Raw genomic sequence first — 14,463 nt, 5'->3', positions numbered from 1 at the left:
AGAAGAACAGTTACTGCTATTGGGTGGGGGGTGGTCATTACTCACAAAATACATTCAGAAAGCTAGATCACCAAGCTCAGCCAGAAATATTACTGTAATTCTTTGGCTATGGGCCCACCCAAGAACTCCTTAAATATTAGTCCAAGTCACAAGATAAATACATTTTCATAAAAACACCACTATGCTAAATTTGTGACCCCGAAGATAGTTTGAAATGTTATTCTACTTTGGGTTGACTCCAACGTCAACAACCAGCCCTTGCTTGCTGAGTCACTGGTGTGGACACCTCACAGCTCACTGCCTGCAAATGTGAACGGGAGGAATGAGATCGCACAAGGAAAGAAGAGAAAGAACTGGTCAAAGAGAAGCTCGCTTAGTGTGGTTTCGTCATAACTTCCAAGTTGAGAAATGTTTAGGGAGCACCTATTATGTGCAACACATGTTATAATATTCAAAAAAGGGGAGTATCTATCTAAATCATAAACACTATGCACCAGAACAAGTTTAACTTGTTGAGGTTACAAATATGGAAAAGATCTGCTGTCCTGTCCTGTCCTGATCATTAGAAGGCAGCTTCCTTTGGGGAAATCTCAAATCCTTGAGTAACTGGACCTTTCTCCACTGAAGTCCCCAGGACCTCATCAAACTTCTATAGTTCAGAACTAAAGGACTTTGAAAAAAATATAGAGCCCCCAATGTTCAGAGGGAGTTAAACTGTGTGCCCTCAAGGCTTCTTTAACAAGATTAGGAAGTGGGAAACAGGGGTATTCAATCTTATAACCCACAGAGTAACAACAGGGAGGTTTCTTCATAAACACACACAGGCTTCCCTTAATTGCTGTGTTTCTTTTCTGCTTAAAACTCACCAAAGTCTCCCACTGTACTTAGAACAAAATTCAAACTCCTTATTGAAAAGTTAGAGACCCTGTGTGCTCTGGCTCTGCCTACCTATGGCTCTGAGCAAGTTCCCCAGTAACTTATGTCCCTGATGGCCCCCAAAATACACAGGGTGCATGCTAAATTGCTTCAGTTGTGTCCAGCTCTTTGCAACCCCATGGACTGTAGCCCACCAGGCTCCTCTGTCCATAGGAGTCTCCAGGCAAGATACTGGACGTGCTTCTCTTCTTCTTCTCCTGCATTGGCAGGTGGGTCCTTTATCACAGGTACACAAGACTCTTCTGCTAACCCTGTCTAGAACTTTCCCTCCCTGTTCTTCCCACGTGGCCTCCTGCCTGTCACTCAGGGCTTAACTCTGAGGTCACCTTCTCTCATCACACGAACTAAACCATTCATTCGTGCACCCTCCCCTCACCACCTCTTCTGTTACATTTTCTTCCAAGCACTTGTGATGATCTGAAATCCTACGCTTGTGTATCGCTTGCTTGTTTATCATTCCCTGTAGGAGCGAGCACTTTGTCTACTCACTGCCTGGAACAGTGCCTGCCCTGTAGCTGGTGGTCAAGACATATCTACTGCATAAGTAAATCCAGAAGTTATTTGTCCAGCAACTTTATCCATCCATAGCGTCCCTTGTCGCTCAGCTGGTAAAGAATCCACCTGCAATATGGGAGACCTGGATTTGAACCCTGGGTTGGGGAGATCCCCTGGAGAAGGGAAAGGCTACCCACTCCAGTATTCTGGCCTGGAGAATTCCATGGACTGTATAGTCTACGGGGTCATAAAGAGTCATATAGGACTGGGAGACTCACTTTCACTTTCAGTGTGACTGCAACAGTCTTATCTCTGAACACACAAAATTCAGAGGAGGAAAAAAATCCTCTTTGAAACTTGCAAGATTTTCTGTCAGATAAGCCACTCAACCCTTCACATAGTCTTTTTACTTTGACTTTACGCAATTAACAAACTTGCCTTACAATTGAACAAGTTCGCTGTCTAGTTTCCTGCCTCTGGTGGATCAAAAGAAGTATAACAGAGGTGCTGCGCAGTGCTTAGTCGCTCAGTCATGCCCAGCTCTTTGCAACACCACGGACTGTAGCCCACCCAGCCCTTCTGTCCATGGGGATTCTCCAGGCAAGAATACTGGAGTGGATTTCCATGCCCTCCTCCAGGAGATCTTCCCAACCCAGGGGTCGAACCCAGGTCTCCCACATTGCAGGCGGATTCTTTACCATCTGAGCCATCAGGGAAGCCCAAGAATACTGGAGTGGGTAGCCTAACCCTTATCCAAGAGATCTTCCCGACCCAAGAATCAAACCGGGGTCACGTGCACTGCAGGCAGATTCTTTACCAGCTGAGCTATCAGGGAAGCCCTATATTAGAGGTAGACACTAACAGCACCAAGAAGGGATAGGCCAGCATGGAAGAAACTGAAACACTACCAAAAAGCAAAGAGAACTCAGCCAGCGGATCTGGGGCATCGAGTATAGAAGAAATGATCTCACAGATCTGCAGTTGCCAGCAAGCAATACTGCTGTCACAGTGACTGCCCAAGTTATCAAGGAAATTAATTATGTTGTACACACATACATGTGTCTCAGCAAACAGGAAATGTTAAGTGATCCTCAGAAAAATTTCTGTCCAAGGTGCTATTTTAAAGGCCAAGCAAAATCCGGTTTTCTAAGAGAACTGATTTCTGTGAACACGTTAGAGAACCTCTTCCTCCCGCCTCCCTCCCCTATCCCTTCCCACAGTTATAACTGTGCGGCTAACCACGTCTCTTTTAATTTGAGCAGCTAGAAAGTCACACGGCCAAACCTGACTTTCAAACACGGCTCTCTCTCTGCCATTGTGGCATGTTCTTTTGGGTTTTTTCCTGATCTCGACCTGATCTTTTCTTCATCTTGCCACTGACTTATATTTTCCTGGAACCGATTCTTTATCACTAATTTACCTTCACCAACAGTTTCATTTTGTGCGCTCTAATTGTGGAAGTGAAAGTGATGGTCACTCAGTCGTGTCTGACTCTTTTTGACCCCATGGACTGTAGCGATCCAGGCTCCTCTGCCCATGGGATTCTCCAGGCAAGAATACTGGATTGGGTTGCCGTGCCCTTCTCCAGGGGATATTTCAGACCCAGAGATCGAATCTGGGTCTCCTTCATTGCAGGCAGATTCTTCACCATGCTCTGGTTGTCGGGCACTGTAAATCCTTTACGGACAAAGATTAAGTGAGATCTCTCTGCTTACAGCATGGGATGGATGGGGTGACGTTTAATTGTTACTTTGTCATACAGTCAGATTGAGAACTCAGTGAAGGGTAACCAAGCTCCCTGCAGAAAAAATGGAATTTTCAAATGACAGAACAGGGTAAGTGCTTGAATAGGGTCCTGGGGCTTTTTAGCTCATAATCTGCTGGAACTGGTAATTGAAAGGTTAATGCAAAATCACACATCCTGAAAATTGAAAGTTAGATTCCGAAAAGTTAAAATCGACTAAAAAATAATCACAGGAAATGTGCACAACACGAAGGGCAGTCAGAAAGGAGCCACAGCTGCTGATTCCTTTGGAACCAAGGGAAGTGGCCTTCCTCGCCAGGCAGGACTCGGCGCCCTGGGGCGGGGACCCTGGGGAGTGGGGGCTCTTCAGATACAGTTCAGCTCAAGGAGCCATATTTCTCCCCACTGTCCTTGCATCTCAGATCCTGTGGGCATCCAGGAGTTGCTGCAATGTTGAATCACACACGGGACCTGAAGGGCTAAGGAACCCTGCTAACCTCACCTAAGGAGGTTTCACCTAAGGACTTAGGTTTGTGTAAATCTCGTAGCATCTTACAATCTCTAAAAACCTACAAGGAGGACTTCTCTGGTGGTCCAGTGGTTAAGAAGCTGCCTGCCCATACTGGGGACACGGGTTCAGTCTCCTGTCCAGGAAGATCCCACATGCCACGGAGCAACTAAGCTTGCAAGCCACAGCTACTGAGCCTGCACAGCAGGAGCCTTGCTCCACCAGTGAAGAGGCCACCTCCCTGAGACCCAGCGCAGCCATGAACTACGCAATTGTGTACATAAAGTACACAATTCGTTAAAAAAAATCTTTGGATTAAAAAAAAAAATCCAAAGGGAAAGGAAAAAAAGGGGAAAAAAAAGCCTTTGAAAGAGAAAATTTCCCATATTATGCCCAGTAGCATATGTTTATAGGTTTATAAATAGATTTATAAAGTTATAAATCTATTTATAAGCCACATCAGGCAGTAATCTGAATCTAATATATTGCTTGTTCAGGGATTCTTTTGCTTCCCAAGTGGCACAGTGGTAAAGAACCCACCTGCCAAGGCAGGATCTCCTGCAGGAGACGCAGGTTTGATCCCTGGGTTGGGAAGATCCCCTGGAGGAGGTCATGGCAATCCAGTCCAGTGTTCTTGCCTAGAGAATTCCACGGGCAGAGAAGCCTGGCGGGCTACAGTCCATGGGGTCGAAAAAGAGTTGGACACGACTGAGCAACTAACACTTTCACTTCACACTTTCACTTCAGGGATTCTTTTTAAAAATCTCTCTAAAAGCTATAAGAACTGGCCTCCCTAAAATCTGAGAGGGCTCAAGGAGGACATCTATACAAAGCAGTCACTGTAAGTTGTAGGTGAGACTCCCTGAGTATCTTTGTCACCTACTGGGGTGGCTGGCCACAGCGGCCCCCTTCCCTGCAGGTCTGTTTCTAGGACCTTCCCTCCCGCAGGTCTACGGGGCTATAACAGGCTTGGGCTCTCAGAAGACCTGGCCTCACCATGGGAGCTGCCTTGGCCCCTGCCCCCACAGAGCAGGCTGGGTGGGCACCAACCCCAACCTGCACTGGACTGAGAAGCCTCCGCACAGGGGGACAGGGAGGCAGGCCCGAGGACCCCAGTCTTTAACAAGAGAAGACATATACCTGGGAATGGGGGGCGACCGTGTTTCTCCCCGGGGAGTAGGGAGGAGAGGAAGCAGACGTACAGAAGGAGGAAGAGCCAGTCAGAGAAGAGGGCAGGGAGGGCACAGGGCAGCAAGAGGGATGAAAAGACACCTGGACCCTCTGGAGCTCTCGGGCGGGGGAGTCTGAGGCCCAGCTGCACCTCGCCCGCCAGACATTTGCAGGCAAGGATGCTTCCGCTCATGAATTCCCCTCTCGGGGGTGAAGTGGCCTTGAGGGTTTCTATCACACACAACCAAGGATCCTAGCTAATCCCCAAGCAATAGAGCACTTCTGTTCAAGGGTACAGTGAGGCAACAGCTGGAACGGATTCCAACTGGCTGAGTAAAGACCAGCCTCTTTGTCGTTCTGGGTCTCAATTTTGGGATCCATTTCCAGTATTCCCTTTGCTGAGTAATCGCCTCATGGGACTAAAAACACCAAACAATCCCTTTCAGCAAATGTATTTCCGTTAAACGTGGGAGGAAAACAAAACACAACTTCTGCTTCCCTGGGGGCTCAGATGGTAAAGCGTCTGCCTGCAACGCGGGAGACCCAGGTTCTATCCACGGGTCGGGAAGATCCGCTGGAGAAGGAAATGGCAACCCGCTCTAGTACTCTTGCCCAGAAAATTCCATGGATGGAGGAGCCTGGTGGGCTACAGTCCATGGGGTCACAAAGAGTTGGACACAACTGAGTAACTTCACTTTGATTAAAAAAAAAAAAAAACTCAATTTAATATTTTCTCCAAATACTCTCAGGCCAAACCTAATACTTGATGAGTGCTCCCAATATTTTATTAAAAAAATTTAACACTTGAGATTGGAAAACAGGATATATATTGGCGTACAATGTTTTAAAATGTGTTTTTAGCTCCTCTTTATCCTCTGGATACTGGAGAGGCATCTAATTTTACCAACAAAGGAATTTCCCAACAGTAGGGACTTTTAAACACAATAGACTTATAGAGATGTGTCCTTAAAACCTGTACTTTGGTGGATTCTTTCACAAACACAAGTGCAAATGGATTGGCAAGAATTTAGAATCCTGAGCTAGAGAGTAGGAAACTAGAGTCTGATCTCTTCGTGTTTCAGGAATTTAGACCCAGACTGAAGAGAACACCTTTACTTAGCTAATGTGAGCCAGACCCTGGGTCCCAGCTCCCACTGCAAATCTTCCCTCCACGTCTTGGGGGGTACCACGTCACATGGTCCACATGCTCTCTGCCCTCTTCTCCCATCAAAGTGCAGAAGAGGGTGTGGCTCCATGAGAGGGGCCCCACACACTGACCACAGGCCCTCTGTGCGAACTTCAGAGGGAGGGGTAAGGAGAGAAAAAGAGTGAGAGGAGGTTGTCATGGGAACGCGGAGGCAAACCACAAGATGAAACAGAGCTGAAACCCCTTCTGCTATCTCAGGCTTTGTTTATCTAAGTAAGAAATCAAGACATCTATGTCAACAGCGATGCAGGGTAAAATAGACTAAAGATAAGCTTTTGATTCCAATCAGTGCAGTCTACTAAACACTAAAATCCCCCTTTAAAAGGGACCCCACTGCACATTTATCTACATCGCTGTTCAAATTACTATATGGCATTTGTGTAAGCTCTCTCTTTGTTCTAGCTTCTTTTAAAAAAATTCTAAATTGCTCACCAAGAATGATGACTATAAAGACAGGATTATCTAGAATTTTATCATTCTGTGCACAGAACAGTTTCTAAACTCACAACAGGCCAGAAAAGTCAAACAGGCTTGAGGAATTAAACATTAACTCCAGATGAGATCAATGACTCCTCCTGGGGGTGAGGTATACCTAGGGGTCAGTATTCAACTTCAGAAGGGAGTTTCATTCCACTTGCATCCGGTCAGAGAAAGAAACACTAGTCTTTAGGGGAGAGGAGGCAATCAACCGTGGCCCAAAATTTTGCAGGGGATTTGTGTTAATGCCCAAAGAAGGCGCTGACTCTATCACCGGGTGCTAACCCTGCTCCCAGGGTTCATTCATTCAGCTGATTGTGAACCTCGGATCCTGTAGAGAGCGACCCAGGCCCTGGCTGAAACTCCACATCGCCCGAGAAGTGCAAGTCCACTGCATGTAGCTTCCCTACCATGAAGCCCTTTGACAAAATAATCTTTAGAGACAAGATGAAATTAGATTAGTTTCATCCTTTTACTTCATTCCCTTTCTGGATCTGACGATTCATACTTATCCTAGAAGGTCAGAGCTGGAAAGGCCTCAGGGGTCAGATGGGGTAGCCTCGCTTTGCTTAGTGAGTTGTCAGGGCGCTTAGCTAGTTGGTTGGCAGAACCAGAGCTCCATTTCACTCCCCAAATCTCAGTGCCAGGGACTTTTGCTCTAAATAATAACTCTCGATCAAGAACGTAATATACTTCGCAGACATATTTCAGACCCTGGTTTTATTTCAAGGCAAGACACAGAGGGTTAAAGCTATTCTTTCCGGCCTGCTGTGTATAAATGGAGCCCCTCCCCCTTGCCCTCAGCACCTCAGCAAATGACTGTCCCCCGTTCCCCAGGCCCTGACCCCCAGCCCCGGGGGAGACCCTGGCCGTCCTGCTCACCCTCACCCTCCCTTCTGAACCCCGAACACTCCTAGCGGCTGACGAGGAAAACTCAAAAAGCTGATTGTTTTTGAGAGGGGAGAGGAAGAGAAAGAGGAAAACCAAAATAAAGAGGTGAATTTCCTGGAAAATTTAAAGCTACAGATGGGGTTCATAGGCACGGGGTTTGACATTTGGGGACAGATTTTTAATAGTACTTACTACTAATTTTCTAATGTCATCTACACACCAAAAGTCATTGTTATCTCAAAGCATAAAATAGGTAAGACAGGAACTTAGTAAAACACAACAACAGCATGGAAAATCCCCAAAATGATTGTAGAGAAAGTTTTTTCCCCTTTTCATTCGAATTGTGTCTGTTTTCTACATCTTTATATGGTTAGCCCCAGACTCGAGTCACATGTCGGCAAGGCCAGGTCACTAGACCTGAGGATCCTGAGACCCCTTCCCCCAGGCCGCTTCCCCCAAGCCCCAGGAGTGAGTCCAGACCCCCCAGTCCCAGGGGCTGTGGGCTGTCTGCCAAGGAAGGCAAGGAGAGCGGGGCTCCAACTTTCGCAGGGACCCCAGGAACGCTGTCTCCATCACTGCTGTGTCCTGGCCTTGGGTCACTGACCACGCTCAAGCCTGTGTCTCCTCATCCACGAAGTGGGCACAGTGATAAAGTACAACCTAAGGGTTGTGAGGTTCTGATCAGAGGGGACCATGTTCTGGAAGCCCTCCGTGGGGCACAGAGCACTGTAGTCGTTTTTACTGAAGCCCAGTCATGGTTTGAATGGAGAACTAAGTGATCTGGGTGCCGCACCCAGTCCTCGTGACAGTTGAAAAGATGTAAGTCAGCAGGGGTGGGAGGATGGGAGTCCCTCACTCTGGACTCCATTTGTTTCAACAATGAAAGAATGCTTCCTAAGTCACTTCAGTCGTGTCCGACTCTCTGCAACCCTATGGACGATAGTGTGCCAGGCTCCTCTGTCCATGGGATTCCCCAGGCAAGAATACTGGAGTGGGTTGCCATGCCCTCCTCCAGGGATCTTCCCAATCTAGGGATCGAACCCGCATCTGTTATGTTTCCGGCATTGGCAGGCGGGTTCTTTATCACTCGTGCCACCAGGGAAGAACAGACTTGGCTGTTTAGAGCGCAGTGAAGAAAGCTGACACTTAGGATCTAGACTTGTCTGCTTGATACCAGGACCTCCATCCTACGATACACATGTAGGAAAAGATTTTTGCTTCCATATAAGCAACATTTCACTTTAAGAAATGTAGTAAACCTTTTTTTTTTTTTTTTTTTTTGGACTATGTCACGAAACATACAGGAATCTTAGTTCCCCAATCGGGGATTGAACCCATGTCCCCTGCACTGGTAGCACAGAGTCCTAACCACGGAACCACCAGGGAATTTCCAATAAAGAGAGTAATTGGTCACATTTCTATGCATGTATCGAGTGAAAGGCCTCTCAACTGATGGTTCACAAGAAATCTGCTGCCACTTTGCTGTGACTCGAACAGCTAAATTCCAACACATTCGGACTGGGCAGTGCTCAGGCACTAATCTGTCAGACCCAAGGGTGTGTTCACGTGCCCAGGGCAGGGCAGGTGGAAACCTCGCTCTGCTGACTCTTCCCTTCTCTAACACCCAAGACCAGGCAGAGTCACTTGGCTGGTAACAGCCCCAAGCATCTGAAGGATTTGTGGTTCTGAAGGCTGACTTCCGGGCTTCCATGGTGGTTCAGATGATAAATAATCTGCCTGTAATGCGGGAGATCCAGGTATGATCCCTGGGTCGGGAAGATCCCCTGGAGGAGGAAATGGCAACCCACTCCAGTATTCGGGCCTGGAGAATCCCATGGACAGAGGAGCCTTGCGGGCTACACATGGGGTAGTCCATGGGGTTGCACAGAGTGGGACACGACTGAGCGACTCACACTTCACGTCTTCCCTGGGGCAGAGAGCATCACACCATGTGACCGGCTCGGTCGAGGCTAAGTTTAGCCCCGCTTTGTCCCCTGACCCTGGAGTCCCTCACTGACCCCTCTGACTCCACGCCTCCCGGTCCTACCTGGCCCCACGGATTCTGCTTCCCTTCTCTCCCCTAAGACAGAGTGACTGAGAGACCCTTGCTGGCCCCATAGCAACTGCCGGCAGGTGGGTCCACAGTGTTTTCTGATGGGAAAACTGAGAGCTCTGGTGGTTTGCTCAAGGTTAGGACTTGAACCTGGGGTTTCCACGTTTTTAGCCAGGAATCTTTCCATCCTTGCTTTAGACGGACCAGATGTCTGCGGGCCCATTAGCACACGTGGCTAAGTGGGGCAGATGAGGTCCGACCCATCTGGACCAGCTCCCTCAGTGCCTCGCCCGAGAGAACTGGCAACAGCTCTGCGGCTTTCTTACACTCAGAAGATGGAGGAGAAAGGAGGGGAGGAGGAGTTCTGAAGTCATCAGAGTGGCCTCCAAGTACACAAACAACTCCCTGTGACCCCGGATTCAGAGCCTGGGCTGACACAGGGGCATGTCATTCCTCTTAAATCCCTGTAGGAAATGCGTGATACGGAACTAGAGTGGAATGTAAACCGTTTCCTAAGCATGCTAGCATCTCTCCTCTTCCAAGAGTTTCGCTCCAAGGAGAACTTGAGCTCATCCCCTCTCCCTGATTTTCCACCATGACTCTACCGGCTGCCTGTTAAGAGGAAAGGGGAAAGGAGGAGCCCCTGAAGCCCACGGGAGAGAGACCGGGGCCCCAGATGAAGGCCAAGTCTTGAGGGAGGTTCCCTCCTGATGTGACTTTCATCCATTTCTCCGGTGACTTCCCCAGGAGCCCCCTCCACGGGGACCATCCACACACTCCAACAGGAGGGCCTCTCCTCCACCCCGTTCCCACCACCCCTTCCCCCGACACTCTTCACCCTCACCCTCACTGCCTGTACGTGTGCAAAGTATAGCAAGTCATCGATGCTGTCAGGAAAGGAAACGCAAAAGCATGCCCTTCAGTTCTGTCCACCCATTCTGGGATCGGAACTCCTGAGCTGGGTGGAGCCGGGAAGATGGGCTCAGACACCAGCTTGGTGAGGAGGCTGAGTGGAGATGCAGAGAATAAAATGCTAAGAGCAAAGAGGAGGCCTGGCCAGGACTGGAGCTGGCAGAGATGCTGGAAACCACCTGGGCTACCCTTTCCTCCCGGTGGGAAGGAAAGCGGGGCTGGAGGCTGACGCCCAGGGCGAACATCCACCTGCCGGCAGGGACGGAAGGTGGTCCAGTAGGTACAGAGGGCGCTGGGCACCTGCACCATCCCCCCCGCCCCCCCACCACCCTGCAGCCTCCCCAAGGCTCCATGCCCATTCTGGGGAATAGGTTTTACTTCTGTCTTTTCCACTTCGGAAGGACGAGGAGTATTTTTGCCTACCCACTTCCCAATTCCTTCATCTGAAGTTGGGGATAGGAGCCTGCATTTTTCAGGAGGTTATGCAGCTAAGTGGATATAGGCAAAAACGCCCAGGATAAGGCTGGCACGGACCAGGGCTCAACAAGTGTCTGTGCGCTTTCGGTTCCCCATAAAGGTTGCACATCCCTACCCAACTCTCCTGCTCTTATCCTGGCAGAATCTTGGGAAGCGCTATTCACTCTCCCCTTCCACACAATAAGCTGCTGGTGCAGGCGGAGCAAATGGGAAGGGGCCAGGCGCGCACAGCGAACAGGAGACCCCAGCGCGCGCACAGAGAACAGGAGACCCCAGCGCGAGGAGCTGGGGGCCCTGTGGAACATCGGCCGCCTCGTCCACTCTTGTCTTCTCTGGGAAGAGCGCGGGTCTCAGGGATTCAGCCGCACACACTTTCTTACCTTGAGAGGCAGGGCGGCAGGCGGGGCGGCGCAGCTCCTGCTGGTCTGGAGGGGCGCACGGTGCCTGCAGAGCCTGGCGCGGCTGGCCCGCGCGGGGGTGCCCGCGCCCTGAGTGCTCCGCGGGCGCGCGGGGCTGCGGGCCGGCGCCTCGGCTCCGCCCCGGGACCCCGGGCTCTGAGCGCCGTCGGCAGCCTGGGCCTGCGGAAGGGAGCACCCTGAGGCGTCCCGAGCCTGCGGGCCGGGACGGGCAGGACCGTCCGGCCAGGGAGTCCAGCCCGCCGAGAGGCTGCGGCCGCCGTCGCCCATGCCGGGAGCCGGACTAGGGGGTCTGCATGGCCGGGGCTGCCGCCGTCCACGCGCGCCGGAGGCGGGGGCCGGGGAGCGCCTGCGACCGGGGGGTCCGCGAGCGCGCCCCCTCCGCGCATCCAGGGCCCGGGTTTTCTCTTCTCCCTGCGCGGGAGCCGAGCAACAGGGGGCAGCTGGCGCCGCGGTCCCGCGGCCCGGCCTCGGCGGGGGAGGGCCTGCCCGGGGAGGGGGCCCGAAGGCCCCGCCCGCCGAGGAGCCGGCCCCGGGTCCCGGGAAAGGGCGGCCCTCCTCCGGGCCCCCCGCGGCCGCGGTCCGGGCTGGAGCCGGGGCGGGGCGCACGCGCGCAGGGGGCGCCCGCAGCTGCACGAAGAGGAAGGATGTTTTCGTCTGCTGGTGCCGCTCGGCCATGGCCTCCGGGGGGCTCGGCTGGGTCCCGCCGGGCCGGCTTCAGATCTCCAGGGATGCGAAGGTCGGCAGCGGTGGGCGGGCGTGACCTGGCCTCATGGCTCCGCGACGGCCTGACCCTGAGGAAGCAAAGGACACACCTTCAGCACCGGGGGTCTTCAGGGAGTGGGGAGGGAGCTGACCCAGCCGCGGGTCTGGGCTCTGCACTCAGTTCTCAGCATCGCAGGAACAGACCGGGCTGCGGGGAGCCCGACTGGCAGGGTAGGTGGGGACTGGGCTGCCCTCTGCCTGGGGGGTCTGAGGAGTTCTGTCCTGTGATCCGGCCCCCTCCCCGTGTTTAAAATGAAGACACTGAAGTTACTGCTTTCCTTGTCTATCCTAACCTCCATATTAGCGACACCTCTTATTGACGTCTGACCCTGGGGCCGGTGTGATGGAAAGTTGAACCTCCAGGACACTTAGAAGCTCACTTTCTTTTCTTTTCTTTTTTTTTTTAATTTTATTTTATTTTTAAACTTTACGTAATTGTATTAGTTTTGCCAAACATCAAAATGAATCCATCACAGGTATACATGTGCTCCCCATCAATCCACCTCTCTTGCATCGGTGACGCACAGTTGTAAACAACTTTGATGTCTTCATCAAGTTCCTCTTTAAATCCCGTGCTTTTTAAGGAATTCCCCGGGGTAGCCCCAGAGTGCCACAGCAAAATACTAGGCATCCTTTCAGTTCAGGCGGTCAGTTGTGTCCGACTCTTTGCGACCCCATGAATCGCAGCACGCCAGGCCTCCCTGTCCATCACCAACTCCGGAGTTCACTCAAACTCACGTCCATCAAGTTAGCAATGCCATCCAGCCATCTCATCCTCTGTCCTCCCCTTCTCCTCCTGTTTTCAATCTTTTCCAGCATCAGGGTCTTTTCAAATGAGTCAGTTCTTCGCATGAGGTGGCCAAAGTACTGGAGTTTCAGCGTTAGCATCATTCCTTCCAAAGAAATCCCAGGCTGATCTCCTTCAGAATGGACTGATTGGATCTCCTTGCAGTCCAAGGGACTCTCAAGAGTCTTCTCCAACACCACGCATAGTTCAAAAGCATCAATTCTTCGGCACTCAGCCTTCTTCACAGTCCAACTCTCACATCCATACATGAGCACTGGAAAAACCATAGCCTTGACTAGATGAACCTTTGTTGGCAAAGTAATGTCTCTGCTTTTGAATATGCTGTCTAGGTTGGTCATAACTTTCCTTCCAAGGAGTAACCGTCTTTTAATTTCATGGCTGCAATCACCATCTGCAGTGATTTTGGAGCCCAGAAAAATAAAGTCTGACACTGTTTCCACTGTTTCCCCATCTATTTCCCATGAAGTGATGGGACCGGATGCCATGATCTTTGTTTTCTGAATGTTGAGCTTTAAGCCAACTTTTTCACTCTCCACTTTCACTTTCATCAAGAGGCTTTTTAGTTCCTCTTCACTTTCTGCCAAAAGGGTGGTGTCATCTGCATATCTGAGCTTATTGATATTTCTCCTGGCAGTCTTGATTCCAGCTTGTGTTTCTTCCAGTCCAGTGTTTCTCATGATGTACTCTGCATATAAGTTAAATAAGCAGGGTGACAATATACAGCCTTGACGTACTCCTTTGCCTATTTGGAACCAGTCTGTTGTTCCATGTCTAGTTCTGACTGTTGCTTCCTGACCTGCATACAGATTTCTCAAGAGGCAGGTCAGGTGGTCCGTATACACATACAAATAGTTAAAATAAAGATGAAAAAGAGAAAATAAAAGAGAAGTAAAAAAAAAGAGAGAAAAAGATGAAATAAGAAAATCTATCCAGGTGACAAATAAGTCAGGAGAGTTGTTAAATTATTTTTTAAAATTAGTTTTCCTACACTCTGAGAACAATAGGAAATCACCTGAAAATTCATCCAGTAATTCAGATTAAGAGGGTTACTACAGGGAGGTCTGGCGTGCTACAGTCCATGGGGTCACAGAGTCGGACACGACTGAGCAACTGAACTGAACAGGCTCAGTATCCCTTACAAAGGAAAGGCACTCTGGCCTTGACCCTGGGAAGAGGACTGCAGTGGGTGGAAAAGATTTTTTTTTTTATCAGTTTGAGCTTGACTGGAAGGGAATTAGGAAGCCATCCTCCGAGACAAACTGGCAGGGGCCTGGAGAGCTGGTAGTGGCCAGGCCTGAGCCACAGCCCCCTGACCCTCGGCCTGACATCACATGGGCGGCATGCCTGCAGTGGCCAGGGGCCCCCGCCCTGGCTGACCACCACTGCCTGGGCAAGGCTGCTTGGAAACTCTCAGAGGAGGTGGTGGGGTGTTCGTTCTCCTCCTTAAACGTCTTTGCACAGCTTTTCCTCCCAAGTTTATGGAGGCTTCTCCTTGTTTCCAGACAAGCTGACAAATGACTCAGTCTACATGTGCCCAGAGCTGTCTGGGCCAGGCTGTGGCCTCTGTAGCCCCTTTATAACAGACACTGTGACAGAGAGAATTT

The 14,463-nt window shown here is 50.5% G+C and overlaps 1 protein-coding gene across 2 annotated transcripts in view; it reads right to left on the bottom strand.

Moving 5' to 3' along the window:
• Positions 1-11,814, bottom strand: part of PSD3 (pleckstrin and Sec7 domain containing 3) — a 495,595-nt gene extending 483,781 nt beyond the window's left edge. For both annotated transcript variants that reach the window (XM_027529597.1, XM_027529598.1), the window contains exon 1: positions 11,251-11,814. In XM_027529597.1, coding sequence (XP_027385398.1) covers positions 11,251-11,556 — 306 coding nt within the window. In that variant the 5' untranslated portion in view covers positions 11,557-11,814. The remainder of the gene's footprint in view (positions 1-11,250) is intronic.
• Between the last annotated feature and the right edge of the window lie 2,649 nt (positions 11,815-14,463).

The sequence above is a fragment of the Bos indicus x Bos taurus genome, chromosome 27 (assembly GCF_003369695.1).
Source record: "Bos indicus x Bos taurus breed Angus x Brahman F1 hybrid chromosome 27, Bos_hybrid_MaternalHap_v2.0, whole genome shotgun sequence".
In the NCBI taxonomy this organism is placed as follows: domain Eukaryota; kingdom Metazoa; phylum Chordata; class Mammalia; order Artiodactyla; family Bovidae; genus Bos; species Bos indicus x Bos taurus.
This window is presented reverse-complemented; position numbering and strand designations above follow the sequence as displayed.